At 46.1% G+C, this 22,495-nt stretch overlaps 2 protein-coding genes across 5 annotated transcripts in view; one reads left to right on the forward strand and one right to left on the reverse strand.

The window, feature by feature from the left end:
* Positions 1–1,059, forward strand: part of LOC308469415 (vomeronasal type-2 receptor 26-like) — an 18,268-nt gene extending 17,209 nt beyond the window's left edge. For all 3 annotated transcript variants that reach the window (XM_080991846.1, XM_080991845.1, XM_080991847.1), the window contains one exon: positions 1–1,059. This exon is cut by the window's left edge and continues 1,602 nt beyond it. The gene's annotated coding sequence lies outside the window, so the exon portion shown is untranslated.
* A 4,692-nt stretch (positions 1,060–5,751) lies between these two features.
* On the reverse strand, positions 5,752–16,283 carry LOC308469895 (zinc finger protein 75D-like). 2 transcript variants are annotated; one of them, XM_080992978.1, is made up of 6 exons: positions 16,074–16,283; positions 12,203–12,793; positions 10,954–11,059; positions 10,372–10,454; positions 9,467–9,593; positions 5,752–6,417 (listed from the first exon to the last, which is right to left on the reverse strand). In XM_080992978.1, the coding sequence occupies exons 2-6, from the start codon at positions 12,599–12,601 to the stop codon at positions 5,888–5,890; spliced, it is 1,245 nt and encodes a 414-aa protein (XP_080849104.1). In that variant the 5' UTR covers positions 12,602–12,793; positions 16,074–16,283; the 3' UTR covers positions 5,752–5,887. The 2 variants fall into 2 exon arrangements, with proteins under 2 accessions (XP_080849104.1, XP_080849103.1); XM_080992977.1 differs by having other exon boundaries at positions 16,051–16,283.
* Positions 16,284–22,495: the final 6,212 nt, after the last annotated feature.

Here is a 22,495-nt window from a genome sequence, read left to right on the forward strand (position 1 = left end):
GGAGTTGGCCAAATGCAGGAGACAAAAAGCCCAACACCCCCCGTGACAAGCAAATGAAAGTGATTATTGGGACATGAACAACTCTGCTTGCAAACATATATAAAAATTACAAAACAGAAGTTGTCCAAGGTTGTGGCCAGTGAAACGCCTACTGAAGAAAATTAAACCATACTGAGGACCTATCTATGCTATAAACCTACAGCACTATTTGACCATCCAGTTTTCTGGCTGGCTGGCTGGCTAGAACCCAGAAACTGCAGCATTCTGTTGACCATCAGTCAAATTACCTATATGAATTGTGAATAATCATTCCACCCACATATTTGTGAGGCCTTCATGGGTGAGTCTCATCAGATGCCGCGATCCTCTCTTCATGGTCTGGATTACTTGCACCTACCAGGACCTTTCAGTAGTTGCATGAGCTTGTCCTTCAGTTGCTTCTGCTGAGGGAGGTTTGCGACAAGCCACAGGGCCTTTTCAGTTGTGGCTCCCCACTTGCAGAATGCTCCCAGTGAAGTCCACCTGGCACCATTTTAGTGCCTGGCAAGACTTTTCTGAATTTGATGGATTAGGATGATTTGTCTACTTATCGTATTTTTGTTGCTCTTTCTGGGCTTCACGTTACTTTTTTATTGTAATGCTTTAAGTCACTTGGATATATATTTTTAATGTGTCAGGTGATCAGTACATTGAGTGGATAATAAAAAATCCCCCCCATCAACTGTTCATTTCCCCCCCTTCCCAACACATCTTAGCTTTGGCCTTCCATATTTGCTCTTCAACAGGGGCACCACTGACACCCCAAGCTTGACTAAGATATTAATTCCAGAGTCAGGGAAGCAGCAAAAAGGAAGTGGCAGGTGTTGGGATATTCCGTTCCACCTTAAGGGGCAGGCATGAGACTGTTGTGTGTCACATGTCTGTTTACACTCCAACACAGCTTGCTGGGAACTTCCGTTTGTGTATAGCTATTGCTTATGCCGGCTTGCTTTGGACATGAAAGGGGTCAGACATGTTTTCCTTTTGTCCTGATGCTGAATAAACTGCTTGTAAAATGCTCACACATACTCTCCCGGCACTTCTGTTGTGTAGCGTTCTCTCTGCTGATTAGAGTGTGCCCTAGCTTTTGAAGTTCGGGTTGCTGATTCATGCGGCAACAAGGACTGGAGTTCATCCGGTACACCGGCCGGTGGGATGGAGCCAGCTGGGGACCTGCCAATTGCCCCCGCTTCCTTGGTTGTATGCCAACAGCAGGGCCCTCCCTATTGTTACGGTTACTAAGAAATGAAGTCCAGTGCCCTCCTTGGCAAGCGCACCAGGGAGTCATACACACAAGTAGTGGTAACTGCTATTTCTTTATTTTTGTACAGCCACACCTGCACACATCAGGCAGTGGAACCCATAGATCCACATACAGAGCAAAAAGACATGAACTTGCCTTGTGAGTAGGGGCAGGGACAGCTCTATTTGTTCCTCTGGGCTTCTTTTCTCAACAACCTTCACCCCCTCCTGGGCCAGTTTCTACAGTCTGTTGCAAAGTATAGCTGCCCAAATCAGGCTAACCTCATTTATTAGAAGCCCAAAGGTAAACTGCAGTCACATCCATAGTGAAGATTTAAAGCACAGAACTTTCCCCAAAGAATCCTGGGAAGTTTAGTTTGTTATGGGTATGGGGAATTGTAGCTCTGGGAGGGGACGACGACAGTAGCCAAGATTCTTGGGGGGAGAACATGGCTGTTGAAGTGGAATAAATGTGCTTTAAATGTGTCTTTATTTCATTAACATTTAAAAAGAACCCCTCAATGTGGTTTACAAAAATAATAAAACCACGATAACACCATTTTTAAACAAGTTAAAAACAACAGTTCAAACCGTTCAAGAATAATTGAGATCATGTATAGTGTATATGTGTGGCTCCCAATTGCTGGTCTGCGTAACCAACCCAAAATAAAAATAAAAAAATTCCTTCCAGTAGCACCTTAAAGACCAACTAAGTTAGTTCTTGGTATGAGCTTTCGTGTGCATGCACACTTCTTCAGATACACTGAAACAGAAGTTGCCAGATCCTTCTATATAGTGAGAAGGTGGGGAGGGGTATTACTCAGAAGGGTGGTGGGAATGGGTGATTGGCAGATAGCTGAGATGAGCCTGTGTATCTGAAGAAGTGTGCATGCACACGAGAGCTCATACCAAGAACTAACTTAGTTGGTCTTTAAGGTGCTACTGGAAGGAATTTTTTTATTTTGACTATGGCAGACCAACACGGCTACCTATCTGTAACTCAACCCAAAATCGTGTCTGTCCGTCCCCAATCCAAGATCAGGTGCCTGGCTGGAAGATGTACACCCCAGTTTTGCATGGGGAAATGTTGGAGGGTATGGTGGCACCATTCACATAACGAAAACTACCAGAAAAATACCAACATTCTAAAACGCAGGAGGTCCGTGGCTTTGGCTTTTGAAAAACAGGGGGGCCACAGCACTTCTCTAATTGGGAACCACCAGCGTATATCTTGAGCCAATATATCGTGTTGATGCGACCTTGGGCTCAGACCAAAACCTTCCCCCACCCCCAGAAGTGGTTTTAGAGTTTGCCTTCCATGTTGCAAGCCCTATTGCCCCAATCTCTTTTCAAGCTTGGGTCCCGAGATGCTGTTCTACAACTCCCACCATCCCCAGCTATCTTGGTCAGAGATGATGGGAGTTGTCATCAAAGGCTGAAGAGCACTGCTTACTGACACGAGAGGTTTCAGTAACTTATTTCCTTATTCCGTTTCCACAGTGAGGATCTTTAGGCATACAGACAGATACAAAGGATTTCTCCAGTGAACGAGATGAGCCCTCGATTTATAAATACATATATATATATATGATGGAAGGCAGCACCAAAATTTGCTACGTGGCCCTGGATTTTAAGTATTGGCCTCACTGTTACCTTCTAAATAAAAAAGTTCCTTCCAGTAGCACCTTAAAGACCAACTAAGTTAATTCTTGGTATGAGCTTTCGTGTGCATGCACACTTCTTCAGATACACTGAAACAGAAGTTGCCAGATCCTTCTATATAGTGAGAAGGTGGGGAGGGGTATTACTCAGAAGGGTGGTGGGAATGGGAGATTGGCAGATAGCTGAGATGAGCCTGTTGACGACTCTTAAGGACTGCAATAGGTCTTACAGGAAAAAGTAAGGGGTGAGAAGGTGAAAAATGGCTTAGTCATGTATAATGAGATAAGAATCCAATGTCTTTGTTCAGACCAGGTCTCTCCATGGTTTTAAGTTTGGTAATGAGTTGCAATTCAGCAGCTTCTCTTTCCAGTCTATTTCTGAAATTCCTTTGTAGTAAAACAGCTACTTTGAGATTTTGTATAGAATGTCCTGGGAGATTGAAGTGTTCTCCTACTGGTTTCTCTGTTTTGTGATTCTTGTGATTGTGATTTTGTGATTCAAGACTATGGCAGACCAACACGGCTACCTATCTGTAACTGTTACCTTCTAAGTAAAATCTTCAACTTTCCTATATACACAGTATGAGCATATACCAATTTTAAGCACTTGGCCCCATCTCCAAGAATGCATACATACATGAGTCAAACTACAACCCACTATTATGTTTAAACTAGGAGATCTGTGAGACCGATGGGGTGATCGCTGTACCATGAGTCAAAATATGCTGAGAGGTCACACTCACTTCCATTATCTTGGGCTGATTCGAAGATCTTGGGATGCATCCCCCAAAACTTCTGATGTCCTCTTGGAGATGCAGGGACCAGAAATGTATATGGTTCTCCAAAGGGTGTATATTGAAGAGGCCCGTTTCTCCCTGTACAACTGGAGGGCTCACCAACAACAGCTGCAGTCCCTAAACCAAAACATAGCTGGAGACTAGAACACAAAACACAGTTTCTCACAAGAGGAGCAGCTTTGCTGGGTCTGGTGTTGTGGCAATTGTCCCTTGGACCAGATGCCCATCTGATCTCTCTCCACGCTCTGTATTTATCTGCAAACAGGTACACAAAAAATGCCAGGAGTTCCCCGAGCAAAACAATATGGTAGAAGTTCAAACACTGTTGGGTGTCAATGACAGTCTGTAGATTCTTTTCTTTCCTTTGCCCAGGACGGATTATCCTTGTGGTAGGGCTCCATCCACCACAGGTGATTAAATTTATTCAACAGAGGTAACCTCGAGAAAGCCTGTCCACAAAATTATTATTTATTCAGTTTCAATCCTGCCCTTCTTCTCTGCGTAAACTGCCCTTCGCTTACCACCCAGATGGATTCCGTGCACCAGTAAACTTTGATGCTACGACGAAATATTCCGACATTTTAGGGAATTTGCATGTGTAGATTCTTTGTCGCTTAGCAGGGCCTGTTTAGTTAGAGGAACGCTCTAGTCTAATTCACTTATTACTACAGTTATTTATACGCCGTAACTCTCTGTATGCAAGGCAGATTACAAATAACATCAAAATACATTTTTAAAAAGAAAACCCACAGCAAACAATATACAGTGGTACCTTGGGTTACAGACGCTTCAGTTTACAGACGCTTCAGGTTACAGACTCCGCTAACCCAGAAATAGTACCTTGGGTTAAGAACTTTGCTTCTGGATGAGAACAGAAATCGTGCGGTGGTGGCGTGGCGGCAGCGGGAGGCCCCATTAGCTAAAGGGGTGATTCAGGTTAAGAACAGTTTCAGGTTAAGAATGGACCTCCAGAACAAATTAAGTTCTTAACCCGAGGTATCACTGTAAACATATTGTAAGTCACCAGGATCCTTCCCTGGGGTCCATCAAATGCAGAAGAAGCTGGTCCTGAGGTCTTCTCCTCCCTCCCTCTCTCCTGGGACTCTTCTAGAGGGAAGATGGTAGAGGATGATGGCATATTTTTATATATATATATATATATATGTATATGATGTTGTTTGGATGTGAATCATCTGAAATGAAATTTGGGCAACCCCTCTCAAGTCCCTTCTCAACTGCAAACATTTCTAGGATCCAAAGCATCTGTCTGTTTTGTAGTGAATTCTTTACTTTGGGAAAGAACCATTTCCACCCGGTTTTCAAATGGCTCCTACACTTCAGTGGATTCTATGGTACAAGAAACCGGTGCTCTTGAGTGGAGATCCTTCCACACGTTTCAAGCATTTGCGTCAGGGGTGGGACATGTTTTCCAGCCAGAGGGTCATATCCCCTCCAGGGCAGCCTTCCGGCAGGGGTGTCATGGGGCCAGAGGCAAAAGCAACCAGAGCAACGGACGGTTTCACTTCGTTGTGGGTTCTCTGATGATAAGTAAGGCTATTGCTGTGACTGAAGGTCCTTTCACACTCTGAGCATTTGTATGGTTTCTCCCCTGTGTGTATTCTTTCGTGTCTAGTAAGGGTTGTCCACTGACTGAAACTCTTGCCACACTTGGAACATTCATATGGCTTCTCTCCCGTGTGGGTTCTTTGGTGGCTCGTAACGTGAATCTTCTGGCTGAAGCTTTTCCCGCACTCCGGGCATTTGTACGGTTTCTCTCCGGTGTGGATTCTGAGGTGTATAGCAAGGGTTTGGCTGCAACTGAAGCTTTTCCCGCACTCAGAGCATTTATAGGGTCTCTCGCCTGTGTGGGTTCTTTGATGGTGGGTAAGACCTGTGCTATAGGTGAAGCTCTTTCCACACTCAGAGCATGTAAATGGTTTTTCGCCTGTGTGGGTCCTTTGATGGTTTATCACATGTATCTTCTGGCTGAAGCTCTTCCCGCACTCGGGACATTTGTACGGTTTCTCCCCAGTGTGGATTCTGTGGTGCAAAGCAAGGGTTTGGCTACAATTGAAGTTCTTCCCGCACTCCGAGCATTTGTACGGTTTCTCGCCCGTGTGGGTTCTTCGGTGATAAGTAAGACCGGTGCTATGACTGAAGCTCTTCCCGCACTCTGAGCACGAAAACGGTTTTTTCTCCCGTGTGGGTCCTCTGATGGTCTGTGACGTGCGTCTTCCGCTTGAAGCTCTTTCCACACTCCAAACATCTATATGGCTTCTCGTCGGTTTGGAATGTTTGATGATAAAGAAGGTCATCGCTGTCGCAGAAACCCTTTTCAGGGGAGAAACATTTAAATGGTTTCTCCCCTGTGTGGATTCTCTGATGATCAGTAAGGCTGCTGCTCTGACTGAAGCTCTTCCCGCACACTGAGCATTTGTATGGCTGCTCCGCTATTTGCACTCTTTGAGATGCGCTAAGACTCAGTATCTCGCTTGCAATCGTTGCGTGTTGAGGGGAGGTGTTCCTTGTGTTTTTCGCTGTGTCACATTCATCTTTTAGCTTTGGGATTTTACACACGTCTGCGTCTTCAGAGATGAAAGATTTTTCCCTCAGCTTCTGTCTTGTCTCAGGTTTCCTCCTCTGCTGTTCAGGCTCCTTCTCGCTCCAACTTCCATAACCTGAAATAAAAAGAAGGGGGCTGATCAGGGTGGATCTCAGATCAGAGAATACAAGAACCAATATATTAAGTAAATACAAGAACCATATACAGTGGTACCTTGGTTCTCAAACTTAATCCGTTCCAGGAGTCTGTTTGACTCCCGAAACCATTCGAAAACCAGGGCGCGGCTTCCGATTGGCTGCAGGAGCTTCCTGCGCTCAAACAGAAGTTGTGTCAGAAGTTCGGCTTCCAAAAAACGTTTGCAAACCAGAACACTTACTTCCAGGTTTGCGGTGTTCGGGAGCCAATTTGTTTGGGAGCTAAGCTGTTCGAGTACCAAGGTATGACTGTATTAAGTACTGTGTCCAGTTCTGGGCACCACAGTTCAAGAAGGACACTGACAAACTGGAACGTGTCCAGAGGAGGGCAACCAAAATGGTCAAAGGCCTGGAAACGATGCCTTATGAGGAACGGCTAAGGCAGCTGAATCATAGAATCATAGAGTTGGAAGAGACCACAAGGGCCATCGAGTCCAACCCCCTGCCAAGCTGGGCATGTTTAGCCTCGAGAAGAGGAGGTTAAGGGGTGATATGATAGCCATGTTCAAATATATAAAAGGATGTCACATAGAGGAGGGAGAAAGGTTGTTTTCTGCTGCTCCAGAGAAGCGGACACGGAGCAATGGATCCAAACTACAAGAAAGAAGATTCCACCTAAACATTAGGAAGAACTTCCTGACAGTAAGAGCTGTTTGACAGTGGAATTTGCTGCCAAGGAGTGTGGTGGAGTCTCCATCTTTGGAGGTCGTTAAGCAGAGGCTTGACAACCATATGTCAGGAGTGCTCTGATGGTGTTTCCTGCTTGGCAGGGGGTTGGACTCGATGGCCCTTGTGGTCTCTTCCAACTCTATGATTCTATGATTCTAAGCTTTCTGCTGTCCATCAGGCAATGGTTCCCCCCCCCACTGCCTTGCCCCCACCCTCTAGCCCTAGGCCATGACTTTGAGCAAAGCAGAAGCAGCTGACAAGAGAGGAGTTCAGGGATATTAAAAAAATAATTTTATAAGTTGTGTGTCTTTGTTTCTCAATTTGATCCTTTTACATGGTGTATATTTTGAGGTATTTTATGCACTGACTTGCCATTATTTTCATTGATTATAGTTTAGCAATTCTTTATTGTAATTGTTGTTACAGGTAGGTAGCCATGTTGGTCTGCCGTAGTCGAAACAAAATTAAAAAATTCCTTCCGGTTGCACCTACAGGAAGGAATTTTTATTTTATTGTAACTGATAAGTGTAAACTGTTTAATTTTTATTTGCTGACATTTAACTTCACTGTTTACTGTGACATTCTAATGGATGAGTGAATATTGCTCTATTTGATATAAGTTGTTCATTTCAAGGTTATTGTGACTTTTTTTGTATCGGATTAGATTGTTATTACATGTGTGATCTTCGCTGTCTGTTTTGTTGTTTGCTTGTAAGCCACCTTGGATATAGTAATACAGTCATACCTCGGGTTACAGATGCTTCAGGTTGTGTTTTTTCGGGTTACAGACCCACCGAAACCCGGAAGTACCTGAACGGGTTACTTCTGGGTTTCGGTGGCCGCACACGTGCAGAAGCTCTAAATTGCACTTTGCACATGTGCAGAAGCACCGAATCGCAACCTGCGCGTGCGCAGACGCACCGCTGCAGGTTGCAAACACGGCGGGTTGCGAACGTGCATCCCACACGGATCATGTTCGCAACCCGAGCACCCACTGTATAGAAAAGCAGTACACAAATTAAAAGTGAAATGAAATGAACTATTAAGTAGCTCCTGTTGACTAGCATTAACTGGAAACTGATGTGATGAAGTACATAGAGAAGGTATGAGGAACACCGCTGGGTATTCTCACACCTACTTTGAGACAGTCATAGAATCAGAGAGTTGGAAGGGAACCTGAGGATGATCTAGTCCAACCCCCCTGCAACGCAGGAATATGCAGCTGCCCTATATGGGAATCAAACCTGCAACCTTGGTGTTATCAGCACTACGCTCTGACCCTGAGAGCAGATAAAGGTAAAGGTAAAGGGACCCCTGACCATTAGGTCCAGTTGTGGCTGAGTCTGGGGTTGTGGCGCTCATCTCGCTTTATTGGCCAAGGGAGCCGGCATACAGCTTCCAGGTCATGTAGCCACCATGACTAAGCCGCTTCTGGCGAACCAGAGCAACGCACAGAAATGCCGTTTACCTTCCCGCTGGAGCGGTACCTACTTATCTACTTGCACTTTGATGTGCTTTTGAACTGCTAGGTTGGCAGTTCAACGAGCAACGGGAGCTCACCCCGTCGCGGGGATTTGAACCGCCGACATTCTGATCGGCAAGTCCTAGGCTCAGTGGTTTAACCCACAGCGCCACCCGCGTCCCTCTGAGAGCAGATACTTTCCCACTAATATAATAATAAAATTTTTTATTTATACCCTGCCCTCCCCAGCCAAGACCGGGCTCAGGGCGGCTAACACCAAATATAAAAACAATTGATTGAAATACAGCTTAAAAAACAAGATTAAAATACAACATTAAAACATTAAAATGCACCCGCATTTTAGTGGAAACTCAATCAAAAACTTTTTTGGGGATAAAAATGTCAAGTCTTCACCAAGGCCAGCTATCTGTACTGGTCCTACATGGGTCAGAAAAAAGCCAGGGAAGTCCCCAAATAGGAGTTCCAACACAGAAAGAGAAAGGAAAAAAGAAAGAAAGAGGGGGAGGGAATCAAATTGACTCCAAGCCAAAGGCCAGGCGGAACAACTCTGTCTTACAGGCCCTGTGGAAAGAAATCAGATCCTGCAGGGCCCGGGTCTCATGAGACAGATACTTTTCCACTGAGCTTGGAAAGCTACCTCATTTATGCACACCTGGTCACACCATTGGTCAGTCTAGATCAGTGCTATCTAAACTGACTGGGAATGGCTACTATTGAGCTATGAGGTGTCCTGGACAGATGGGCATGAATACAGATAAAGAGCTGCAGCAATTCCCACGTCCCGGACCTATCAGCCAAGGCCAAAGAGGGAACCTTACCCAGAGAAGCCAGGTTCCAGTAGTTCTCCTCCATGACTTCTCTGTGCAGAGCCCTCTGGCTCGGATCCAACAGAGTCCACTCCTCCTCCGTGAAAAAGACAGCCACCGCCTCAAAGGGCACTGGGTCCTGCAAAATAATAATAATAATTTTTTATTTGTACCCCGCCCTTCCTGGTTCAGAAAACCGGGCTCAGGGCAGCTAACAATAAATTTAAAACACTTAATTGATGCAACAAAAAAACAGAATAAAATACAGTATGAAACGTGAATAACAATAAATTCAGAATTCAAATTTAGGGGGAAATCCATCCAATAAACATTAGATGATCACCAGGGCTAGCTGGCTAAATTAGCCCCATTTGGGCCAGCGAGGAGACCAGGGGAGAATTCGCTGTGGGATCCCAGAGCGGCTAATCTTCACAAAAAGGGGAGAGTGAGGGAAGGAAGGGGAATGAAAGATCAGGCTAAGTTCAAATTGAAAGCCAGGCAGAATAACTCTGTCTTACAGGCCCTGAGGAAGGAAGTTAAGTCCTGCAGGGCCCTGGTCTCATGGGACAGAGCATTCCACCAGGTTGGAGCCATCACTGAGAAGGCCCTGGCCCTGGTGGAGGATAGTCTGACTTAGGGCCCGGGACCTCTAAACTATGATTATTCATGGTCCTTAAAAACAGTTACTATGCACAGCTAAGGCAGCAATCCGAAAAAAGAGAAGAAAAAAGACTGCAGAAACTGGAGGCTCTGCTGCAAAACCCAGAGCTTTCCTTGTGGTGTTCAGAGCCTTCAAGATGGGGGGGCATCTTAAACACAAGTGATGGGGGAAGGCAGGTTCTTTCAGGACCACGGAGAGCTCCAGAGGAGACGCCTGGGTTGTGCCTGGCTCAGTTCTCCGGTATTCTATCTCCTACCTGATCAAGTGACTGCGAAGTAACTGTTTCCACTCCATCACAGTAAGAAGGCCTAATTGACATCTCCATGGTGGTTCCGCCACCTGTGAGGGAGACAAAAGAAGCAGGGAGGCAGGGTGAATAAAAATCAATGATTTTTTAAAAAATAAATTTTAAAAATCAGATTTTTAATTTTTTTTAATTCATCCTTATTGATTTAAAATATCATCTTACATATACATTAGTTACAGCAAAATTAAACACAAAAATATAAAAGAGAAAAGATAAAGAAAATAAAAATAACAAAGCAAAGAAGAATTAATAATAAGAGATGAACATTGGCTATAACATCCTGTAAATAGGATTTTTAAAAAATAAACTGCTTTCTGAGGAAAAATCTTTCCAAAGATAGGTTTCTATTTAAGTTATGTTATAGCACAAAAGCTATTCATCAGGAAATAAGGATTTGTTTTTAATTATGTGGCATGAGGCTTTATATGCAATGTTTAATTTTTTTGGTAAACGAATTACATCAATCCACTCACAATTCCAGAGGGTCTAAAGAGTGACCAAGTGGAAATAATATTCTGCACTCATTCTTACCCAATAAGGTTTCAGCCACTGGCGGCACACCGTTAAATGGTAACAGCCCAAGTCTGGTGCCCATTGCAGCTCCCTCTCCCTCCGTGGCTCCTCCAGCTAACAGCTCCTGCATCCAAAATTAATAATAATAATAATAATAATAATAATAATTTATTATTTATACCCCGCCCATCTGGCTGGGATTCCGCTGCCACTCTGGGCTGCTTCCAACAAAATATTAAAATACAATAGTCCGTCAAACATTAAAAGCTTCCCTAAACAGCTGCCTTCAGGTGAAACAACAAGAAGTAGCAAAGGAAGTAGAGGACAATGGAGCAGGGGAAAGGGGTGGATTCCTAAAAATACAAGCGGCTGCTGGATCAGGCCAATGGCCCGTCTAGTCCAGCCTCCTGGTCTCACAATGCACAGATGACCCAGGAGCAACAGCACTCTCTCTACTTGGGACTGGTCTTCCGAGATGTCCTTCCAGAGAAGGCTGAATGAAGTATCTGGTCAGGGGTGCTTTATGTCCCCAGACCTAAATTCCCCTGTGTAGTGCCTTCTGAGGTAGAAATTCTGCTGGACCCACTATCAGTAAGGCGAATCTCACGTATGCAAGGGTACAGCTTGACTGCAAGGCTTGCAGGAACTAGTTTAAGAGGAACCTAACAATGTTATGGGAGGTGGGTGGTGCTGGTGGTCTAAACCGCTGAGCCTAGGGCTTGCCGATCAGAAGGTCGGCGGTTCGAATCCCCGCGACGGGGTGAGCTCCCGTTGCTCAGGCCCTGCTCCTGCCAACCTAGCAATTCGAAAGCACGTCAAAGTGCAAGTAGATAAATAGATACCGCTCTGGCAGGAAGGTAAACGGCGTTTCCGTGCGCTGCTCTGGTTCACCAGAAGCGGCTTAGTCATGCTGGCCACATGACCCGGAAGCTGTACGCCGGCTCCCTCGGCCAGTAAAGCAAGATGAGCGCCGCAACCCCAAAGTCGTCCGTGACTGGACCTACTGCCCAGGGGTCCCTTTACCTTTACCTAACCGTATTCCCCAACAATGTTAAGAGTGAAAACAAATTCCAGATAAGGTGGTGGCACCTTCCCATCAGATGTCAAGGAGATAAAACAACTATATGACTTTTAGAAGACTGAAGGCAGACCTGTTTTTTGTGTTTGGTGTTTTATTGTGTTTTTATATTTTGCCGGAAGCCGCCCAGAGTGACTGCGGCAACCCAGTCAATGGGCAGCACATAATAAAATTGTTGCTGTGGCTCACCCGTTGCTCTGCCTCCTGGCTCATGAGGAAACCTTCGGCCAGGGCCACCGCCTGGGAACAGGTCTCCGCTCCGCACTCCCTCACCCAGTTCTCCATCTCCGGGGGGAGGACAGCCAGGAACTTCTCCAGGACCACCAGGTCCAGCATCTGAGCCTTGGTGTGCCTTTCCGGCTTCAGCCACTGATGGCAAAGATGGTGGAGTCGGCTGCAAACCTCCCGGGGCCCCTCGGCTTCCTGGTAGCAGAACTGGTGAAAGTGCCATTGCTGTTCGTCTGAGCTGCTGTAGGCCTCGCTCTGGAGCTTGCACACTGTTTTTTCCCAGAAGGCTCCACTGCCTCTGGCCTGGGTGATCTGGAAGTGTCTTTGGGCTTTGGTCCCAGCTGAATCATCCTCTTCCATCTCCAATTTGTACTCGGAGGAAGGGTCTCTTTGCTCCGAGTTGGTCCAAGGCCACTTTCGTCCACAGCTGCTCCTGAATTGAGTGACGGCCACCCTGCTTAGCCCAGCAAAGGCTAATACGTCTTCCTTGTTTTAAGAAGAGGCTTTCGGAGCAAAAAACTGGGCATTGCCTGCAATCTGCCAGAGCTTCTCCTGTGGGGAAAAGTGAAATGAAATGAGACCATAAGAATCAGAGACAGCCAAGAAAAGATGGCCATTCTGAGTTGGTTTCAACCAAGACCTACTCAAAGGCAGACACACTGAAATCAATAAATAGAAGTTTGTCGTGTCCATTGACTTCAACAGGCCTACTATGAAACCTTGCTGTTCTAAAACAGCTTCTGACATGGATGGTAGCTGCAGCTAGGATTCGAATAGCCGAACAGTGGAAAACCCAGGAAAATCTACTTTTGTCTTTGTAGATGTCTCTGGACTTCAGGTACCGTAGAAAATGCTATACAGTGGTACCTCGGGTTACATACGCTTCAGGTTACAGACTCCGCTAACCCAGAAATATTAGCTCGGGTTAAGAACTTTGCTTCAGGATGAAAACAGAAATCATGTTCCAGCAGCGCGGCGGCAGCGGTAGGCCCCATTAGCTAAAGTGGTACTTCAGGTTAAGAACAGTTTCAGGTTACGAACGGACCTCCGGAACGAATTAAGTACTTAACCCGAGGTACCACTGTAGGCAGTTTTATTTTCAATTTCTTTCCTAATGATCCCCAGCACCAAATTCACCATTTTCACAGCTGCTGCACACTTAAAATGTCTGTTCACATCGGTCAAGGATAGATCGTAAATGCTGCGTAAAATCCAGACATTTATATAAACTTCAAAGCCTGTATGCTGCAGCTTGGAAGCCTACCCAACGACCAAATGCAATGGGGGAAATCTCAGAGTAGTTAAACGTAAACAACTATGTTAAAGAGGGAGCCAAAATATATAAAAAAAGAACTCAGTAAGAATTGATGTAAAAAAAAAGGAACTAGGAATATCTGGGGACATGCAAAAGAAGTTACAGAAGTGTACTAAGAATACAGCCCTGTGGCTGTGTGACTGTAGTTTATCCCTCACAGCACTACAATTCACAGCACACTTCACGAACTACAGTTCCCAGTGTAGATGCAGATGAAGGTTGCGCAGGCTGAAGAAGCCTCTGCAAAGTGCTAGAGACATCAGGTCACACACCTGGGGTTCTGGGGCAAAGAAGAAATGGCCTCTCCCGATATTGGAAAGCCCATCCCAAGCCTTAAGCCTGGAGGGCTCAATTTGTTAAAGCGTGGTGCTGATAATGCCCAGGCTGCAGGTTCGATCCCTATAGGATAGCTACAACCAATCCAGAATGCAGCAGCTAGACTGGTGACTGGGAGCGGCTGCCGAGACCGTATCACACCGGTCCTGAAAGACCTACATTGGCTCCCAATACGTTTCCGAGTACAATTCAAAGTGTTGGTGCTGACCTTTAAAGTAAGGTTAGCCGGATTTACAAATCAGTCCCCGTACAAAATCCGCTGAAGTTGAAAAGTGTCCCCGGATTCATTTAAAATAATCTGGTAACCTAACCTTAAAGCCCTGAACGGCCTCGGCCCTCACCCCCATCGTTCTGCCCGGACACTGAGGTCCAGCTCCGAGGGCCTTCTGGCGGTTCCCTCTCTGCGACAAGTGAGGTTACAGGGAACCAGGCAGAGGGCCTTCTTGGTGGTGGTGCCCACCCTGTGGAACGCCCTCCCATCAGATGTGAAAGAAATAAACTATCTGACTTTTAGAAGACATCTGAAGGCAGTCCTGTTCAGGGAAGTTTGATCTTTTATTGTTTTTAATCTTTTGTTGGGAGCCTCCCAGAGTGGCTAGGGAAACCCAGCCAGGTGAGCGGGGTATAAATAATAAATTATTATTATTATTATTATTATTATTATTATTATTATTACTATTCCTGCATTGCAGGGTGTTGAACTAGACAATCCTAAGGGTCCCTTCAAACTCTGATTCTATGGTGCAGGTTCCTCCTTGGCAGAAATAAAATATAAAGACGGCAAATCTAGGAACACCGGAACGGACCTTATGCCAAGACAGACCATTGGTCCATCCAGCTCAATATGACTTACTCTGACTTGCAGTGGCTCTTCAGAGTTTCAGACAGTTAGGGGACATTTGCAGACCTACCAAAATTAAAAGATGCCTGCTTCTTGGGAGAAAAGCAATGACAAACCTAGACAGCATCTTAAAAAGCAGAGACATCACCTTGCCAACAAAGGCCCATGTTTCCCAGCAGTGATGTATGGAAGTGAGAGCTGGACCATAAAGAAGGCTGATCACCGAAGAATTGATGCTTTTGAATTATGGTGCTGGAGGAGATTCTTGAGAGTCCCATGGACTGCAAGAAGATCAAACCTATCCATTCTGAAGGAAATCAGCCCTGAGTGCTCACTGGAAGGACAGATCGCGAAGCTGAGGCTCCAAGACTTTGGCCACCTCATGAGAAGAGAAGACTCCCTGGAAAAGACCCCGATGTTGGGAAAGATGGAGGGCACAAGGAGAAGGGGACGACGGAGGGCGAGATGGTTGGACAGTGTTCTCGAAGCTACAAACATGAGTCTGACCAAACTGCGGGAGGCAGTGGAAGACAGGAATGCCTGGTGTGCTCTGGTCCAGGGGGTCACGAAGAGTCGGACGCGACTAAACAACAACAACAACAACAACTGGAGAAGTCGAGGATTGAACCAGGGACCTTGTGCATGCAAAACAAGATGCTCTGGCTTCTTAGATTACATAGGAACATATTCCTTTTTCAAAGCAAACCACTGGCCTGTTTAGCTTAAGATTCAAGCTGGGCAAAATTATTCTGCATCCAACAGTACTAGCCTTGACGACTATGCTCCGCCTGCACAGCTGGAAGCAGAAATGCTTCTGAGTTGCTGGAAGCTGCAGGAGTCGGGCTGCTCTCTTGTGCTTGCATCCTGCTTGCGGGTTTCCCATCATAATGATCAGCCGCTGTGAGAACAGGATGCGGTACTTAGGTGGGCCATTGGCCCGATCCAGCAACCTCGTCTTACGTGGCTGGGAGGCAGGCAGTGCAAGCCAGCAGGATAGCCGGGGGGAAGGAATCCGGGGTCTTTAGCAACCAAAGGAGCCCCTCCCTGGCATCTCTTGACGTACCTAAAAGCAAAATTCGCTCTCTTCCCCCCCGGATTCTGGTGCACCGCTGTCTCCCCCTTGCACCCACCCGAATCCCCGCAGCTTCTAATTTTTGCAAAAACTGAGATGCCTCCCCCTTCGGACCCCGGCCTGGCTTGCAATTGCAAAGGGTGGTGCAATGCAAAGAATGCAACCCCGGGCGTAGTATTCTCGCCCCCCACCACCCCCGTTCCCTATTCCATTTTTGCAAACCCCAATTCTCTCCAGCTCCTCACCTGGGCGGGGGCGGGGGACTTACGAGAAGGCCGTTTTCCCACGTGCATTCGTTACGGGGTCGTAGAGATAGGAAAGGGCAGCGAGGTACCGAGTTCACTTCCGGTTCCCATTCAAACGCCCGACCTCCACCGCCACCCCTCCAAGTGTGGGTGGCTGGGTGGGTAGGGGGAGATCGGCTGTATTTGCAGCCGTAGCTCTATGGCCGCCTTCGAAAGGGAACCTAAAGTGTCGTTGTAGGTGGTTTGCATTTTGCAGCAATGCAAATAAGGAGCGCTGCTGAATTGAAGGCAATTTTGCAAGGGAAAGGGGGGCACTCGGTGGTCCTCCAGTGGACTTGAGCTCAGTTTCCTAGAGAGGAAGGATATTCAAAAAGCTGTGGAAGGGGGCTAAGGGGGAAATCACAGAATAGATCATAGAATTGTAGTATTTGGGGGGGGGGGTGTCCTGAGGATCAACGCAGGACTATGAGGCTGTCCCATACGGGGATCGAACCTGCAACCTCGACATTATGAGCACCGTAGTGAATGCACGTCTCCCACCCACCCCTCGGTCTAGTGGGATGGCTTGGCCAAAAAGGGTGGGCGGTTGAGGCTGGTGCAATATTGGGGAGGAGCAATATTGCAAGGAGGAGATAGGGATTTGCTTTTGGGGCATAGCTGTCAACTTTTTCCTTTTTTTTAAAAGGGAAATTCCCTTATTCCGAATAGGATTCCTTGCAAGAAAAGGGAAAAGCTGACAGCTATGTTTTGGTGTAAAAAAAGAGTAAACACCCACCCACCCACACCCTCAGTTCCATGTCAGATATTTTGCAAATTGCACACACACACCCACACACCCAATAACCAGATGCAAGGTTTCCATAGAACCATGGGTGGAGTTCAAATGATCTGAGATCTGGTTCTTAAGGGAGAGGCACACATTAAAAAAAAAAAAAAGTGGGAAAGGGGATACTGTTGTAAACAAAACTGCCCTTTTCCCCTAATGGGGTGTCCAAGAAGCGGTATAGAGTCCTTATGTGGGTTCCCTATTGGTAGGAGAAAATAACAGAGGCCAACCAGATTATATTGAGAAGCAAAGCAGCTAGTAAGCTTGATCTTTATTGAACTGTTGCAACAGGGTGCTCCCCTCACACGCAGAAGGACGGAGGAGGACCCAGAACCAAGGTGTGCCTGCCCTTATATAAACATTTTGAAATTCCCTGCCCTGAAGCTCAAGACCACCCCCAGAAACATCATACATACATCACAGAAGGGGTGTAACCCAAGACCACCCCCCACAAACACCATACCTACATCACAGAAAAGGTGGTCTACAACAGAAATTTGAACGTCGCTGTTTTTCCTGTCTGCCAGGTTATCTGACAATGCCTTATCTGATTGCCTTTCCTGGTAGTCTGGCCATTTCTTTGAGACGGTGATTTCCCAATTCCTGAGACAATGGGAAGGTTCCCTCCTTGCAGAGAAAACATTTGGTCAGTTTGGGAGTCAAAATGGTTTCAGGGCGGTCTTCCTGTGCTGCTCCAGACATGTGGTCCACATGTACGTGTTTGGTTGGTACATTTATGAACATTTCTTTTATAGTGGTACCTCGGGTTAAGTGCTTAATTCGTTCCGGAGGTCTGTACTTAACCTGAAACTGTACTTAACCTGAAGCACCACTTTAGGTAATGGGGCCTCCTGCTGCCGCCGTGCCGCCGGAGCACGATTTCTGTTCTCATCCTGAAGCAAAGTTCTTAACCTGAGGTACTATTTCTGGGTTAGCGGAGTCTGTAACCTGAAGCATGTACAACCTGAAGCGTATGTAATCTGAGGTACCACTGTATATGATTGCCTTGTGCCCGATCTTTCCAAGCAATATACAGTGGTACCTCGGGTTAAGTACTTAATTCATTCCGGAGGTCCGTTCTTAACCTGAAACTGTTCTTAACCTGAAGCACCACTTCAGCTAATGGGGCCTGCTGCCGCTGCACCGCCGGAGCACGATTTCTGTTCTCATCCTGAAGCAAAGTTCTTAACCTGAAGCACTATTTCTGGGTTAGCGGAGTCTGTAACCTGAAGCGCATGTAACCTGAAGCACATGTAACCCCAGGTACCACTGTATATAAGACCTTAATTTTTTTATTACAATACAAAATAGATAGAAGAGCCTTCTCCTATATTCCTGCATTGCAGGGGGTTACACTAGATGACTCTTCCAACTCTACAATTCTGCGATACTGTGATACAAATGTAACAAATAAATGCAAATAACTTTTGGGGTTTGGGTTTGGGATGGGTTTTTGGAAGACGCCTGTGGATGAATTAACTTTATGTGTGTAGATCAGTGCATGCTGACCAACGCACAGTCTTTGCAGTAAGGCTCTGTTCCGATCGACCAGGAGATTCTTATCTGCTGCAGTCTTCATCCGCCTTCACAGCCGTTGTAACATGCCGCTTGTTGTCTTCCACCTGTTCTGCCGTTGAGGACTTCTTGGATCATTCTTTGTCTAGCTCCTCCCCTTTGACCTTACTAACTTGGGTGACTCTGCTGGGAGTACAAGATATCTGACGCCTTTGCTCACAAGGGTCATTGGAACGTGCAAGCCCATTGAAGGTGATGATCCAGCGAGTGAGACTTGGTCCAATGACATGGTTCAGTACACCAAGCATGCAAAAACTAGTATTTTTATTTTTATTCTTATTAATTTTTAATACAAAGCTTTAAAAAAATTATTTATTATTAATGCTGCAATACATATATGAAATCTTTACACAATGATACATATACATTATATTCGTAAATTCACATTTTCACATTTCATTATGTACCAACATTTATCCCTTTCTTATTTCTTGTCCTGTGTCTTCCCTCCACCCGTGCGTGATTTCCTTGTTATTATTTTATAACTTTATTATTGAGATTGTATTTTTGTATCTTAATAATTAAACATTCAGTCTTATATATCTGCTTAGCTTAACTTAACTTTGTGAAATCAGTCTACAGTCATACCTCAGGTTGAATGTGCTTCGGGATGAGCGCGTTCGAGTTGCGCTCCGCGGCAACCCGGAAGTAACGGAGCGCATTACTTCCAGGTTTCGCCGCTTGTGCATGCGCTCAAAATGACATCTTGCACATGTGCAGAAGCGGCAGAAAATGACGTGCGTGTGCGCAGACATGCCATCGCTGGTTAGGTTTGCTTCTAGATGAAAACGGGGCTCCTGAATGGATCCCGTTCACATCTAGAGGTACCACTGTATGCATATCAGTAAATTATTGTTGGAGTATCTTTTGGTCATATATTCTTCTACACATTTCCATTCCTGTTTGAGATTTTGATTAGATTGCATTCTAATTGTTGCCGTCGTTTTTGCTAATTCAATCATTTCAAAAAAATTATGTTGCCAATCTTCCAATGTTGGTATTTCTTCTGATTTCCATTTTTTGTGCATGGTTCAGTACACCAAGCCTGCAAAAACTAGTATTTTTCATTGTGCTTTCGGAACGCAGCTACACATTAGAGGAAATATGGAACTGTGGGAATCAGGCTATGATAAAGCAATATGTAAAAAAATCAAAGCAAAGTCATTGGTGATTTATGTGAAAGAAAGAGATTTAAATCTAAGAATCTACATTACAAAAGCAAATATATGGGTTTCATTACTGGTGTGCTGGGCATCTCTTGCCAAAATTGAAAATAATTGTTCAACGTTCAGGTACCATATTTAGTTTTTGTTGTGAGGTGCTCCTTTCTATTCAGATCAGGCCTCAGTACAATAATGTAGCACTTGGGGATGAAGATGCAGCCCAGAAGCCCAGCACTGGAGGCCAAAATGGAGAAGACCTGAACGGCCACCATGTATTTCCCCTTGGTGCTCAGGTAGGTGGGCACAAAAGACACCCAAACACTGCAGAAGACCAGCATGCTGAAGGTGATGAGCTTGGCTTCATTGAAGGCCCCAGGCAGCTTCCTGGCTAGGAAAGCCACCGTGAAGCAGATGGCAGCCAAGAAGCCCATGTAGCCAAGGGAACCATAAAATATGGCAACAGACCCTTCGTCGCACTGCAGGATGATCTCTTGGGGCTGGGAGTGCATGTCAGACTCCGGGAATGGGGGAGAGGTACTCATCCAGGTGGTGCAGATGAGAACTTGGACACTGGAGCAGAAAATGACAATGGAGTTGGCCAGACTCTTCCCCAGCCATCTCCTCACCTTGTTCCCTGGCTTTGTGGCCAGGAAGGCCAGCACCACAGTGATGGTTTTGGCCAGCACAGAAGAGACTGCAAGAGAGAAGATTATGCTGAAGGCTGTTTGTCGGAGAAGACAGGTTGCTCTTCTTGGCCGGCCGATGAAGAGGAAGGAGGACAAAAAGGAAAGCAGGAGAGAGATGAGGAGGATGAAGGAGAGGTCCCGGTTGTTGGCTTTGACTATGGGTGTTTCTTTGTATTTAATGAAGGTTCCTAAGATGATGCCTGTTGAGAAAGACAAGAAGAGGGAAATAGAAGCCAAGAGGATCCCCAAAGAGTCTTCATAGGATAGGAAACTGGTAGCCTTGGGGATACATTTTTCTTGGTCCTTGTTTGGATGATGATCTCCTGGGCATTTTGAGCAGTAGTCTGCATCTGAAGGGAAGAGGAGATGCTTTGGTAGCAATAATAATAATAATAATAATAATTTATTTATTTATTTATACCCCGCCCATCTGGCTGGGTTTCCCCAGCCACTCTGGGCGGTTTCCAACTGAATATTAAAAACAGTACAGCATCAGACATTAAAAACTTCCCTAAAGAGGGCTGCCTTCAGTTGTCTTTTAAAAGTAAAATAGTTGTTTATTGCCTTGACATCTGCTGGGAGGGCGTTCCACAGGGCAGGCGCCACTACCAAGAAGGCCCTCTGTTTGGTTCCCTGTAACCTTACTTCTTGCAATGAGGGAACTGCCAGAAGGCCCTCGGCGCTGGATCTCAGTGTCCGGGCTGAACGATGGGGGTGGAGACGCTCCTTCAGGTATACAGGATGGAGGCCGTTTAGGGCTTTAAAGGTCAGCACCGACACTTTGAATTGTGCTCGGAAACGTACTGGGAGCCAATGTAGATCTCTAGCTATCATAAAGTTTGTAATTATGGGTGCTAGTCTGGATTTTTTATATGCTTTATCTTCATGGATCAGCACAGCTGACAAAAGTTTAATTTTGCATCCCTCATGAGCTATGTTTAACCTCCCATCCCATATGTGATCTGATGAAATAGGTAACATCCTGAACCTAACAGCTATAGAAGCTCTTATCCTTGTATTTCCTAGGAAGATCTGGTTATTAGCTCCTGTAAGCAGGAATCAGACTTCAGATAGCCAATGAAGGTCATTTATAAGACAAGTTTATGAGTTAAGAACTTATATTCTTAACTTAGAACATTGGTGTTCTATGAACCAACCATAAACCATTGGGATAAGTGAGCTGATAGCAGATACCTGGAATTCCTTGGGAGTTTGCACTGTGTCATTCCTTAATTTATTTTTTCCCATTTATTTATTTATTTAATTCACACCCCACATTTCTCTCCAAGTCACTCCACAACAACCCTGTGGGGTAGGGTTAGGCTAAGAGGCAGTGCTGGCCCAGGGTCACCCAATGAGTTTCATTGTAGAGTGGGGATTTGAACCCCAGTCTCTCCCAGCTCCTAGTCCAATACTCTAACCACAACAACCAGCTTCCTTTCCCAAGGATACCTTGGGATACCTTGGGAGTGAGTGCAGGGAGCTTCTGGTGCCTGGTGTTCGTTCATCTCAGTGGCGTAGCGTGGGGGGTGCCAGGGGGGCCGGCCGCACCGGGCGCAACATGGGCGGGGCGCGCGCTCGCACTAGCAGCTCTCTGCCCCTACTAAAATCCACGGGTTAGGGAGCCCGCGCTCGCTCGGCTTGGCGAGGAGGTCGCGGAAGGGGGAGAGCGAAGCCTTCTGCCGCGGGCAAAAAAAGGAGAGGAAGCCGGGTGGGCGGGCTGGCTGGCGGGGGTCTGGCTGCGCCTGCTGCTGCCGGTGCAGGGCAAGGCAAGCAGAGCGAGGAGGAGAGAGAGGGGAAGGGGGGGGAAGCAGCTAGGAAACGCTGCGGTGTGGAGGAGGAATCAATTAAGGAGAGAAAGTGAAAAGCCTTGGAGAAAGGGAAAAAAGGAAAGAAAAGAGGCAGCTCCAGGAGAGCGCGGGGGAAAGAGAAGCCTCGCTGCTGCTGCTGCTTGGGAGAGTAAATTACTGTACTTGCCTTGCCCCGGGTTAGGGGGCGCAAATTACTTGCCTTGCCCCGGGTTAGGGGGCGCAAATTACTTGCCTTGCCCCGGGTGCTGATAACCCACGCTACGCCGCTGGTTCATCTGATAGGCAAACGGAACATAGCCAGAGGAAAGGCTGCAGTATTTGAGAGATGCTGTTTGAGAGATGCTGAGTTATGGGGCTTAACATTACAGAAGCCAATGGTGGTCT

This window comes from Podarcis pityusensis (assembly GCF_964106645.2).
Source record: "Podarcis pityusensis genome assembly, chromosome: 2".
Classification (NCBI taxonomy): Eukaryota; Metazoa; Chordata; class Lepidosauria; order Squamata; family Lacertidae; genus Podarcis; species Podarcis pityusensis.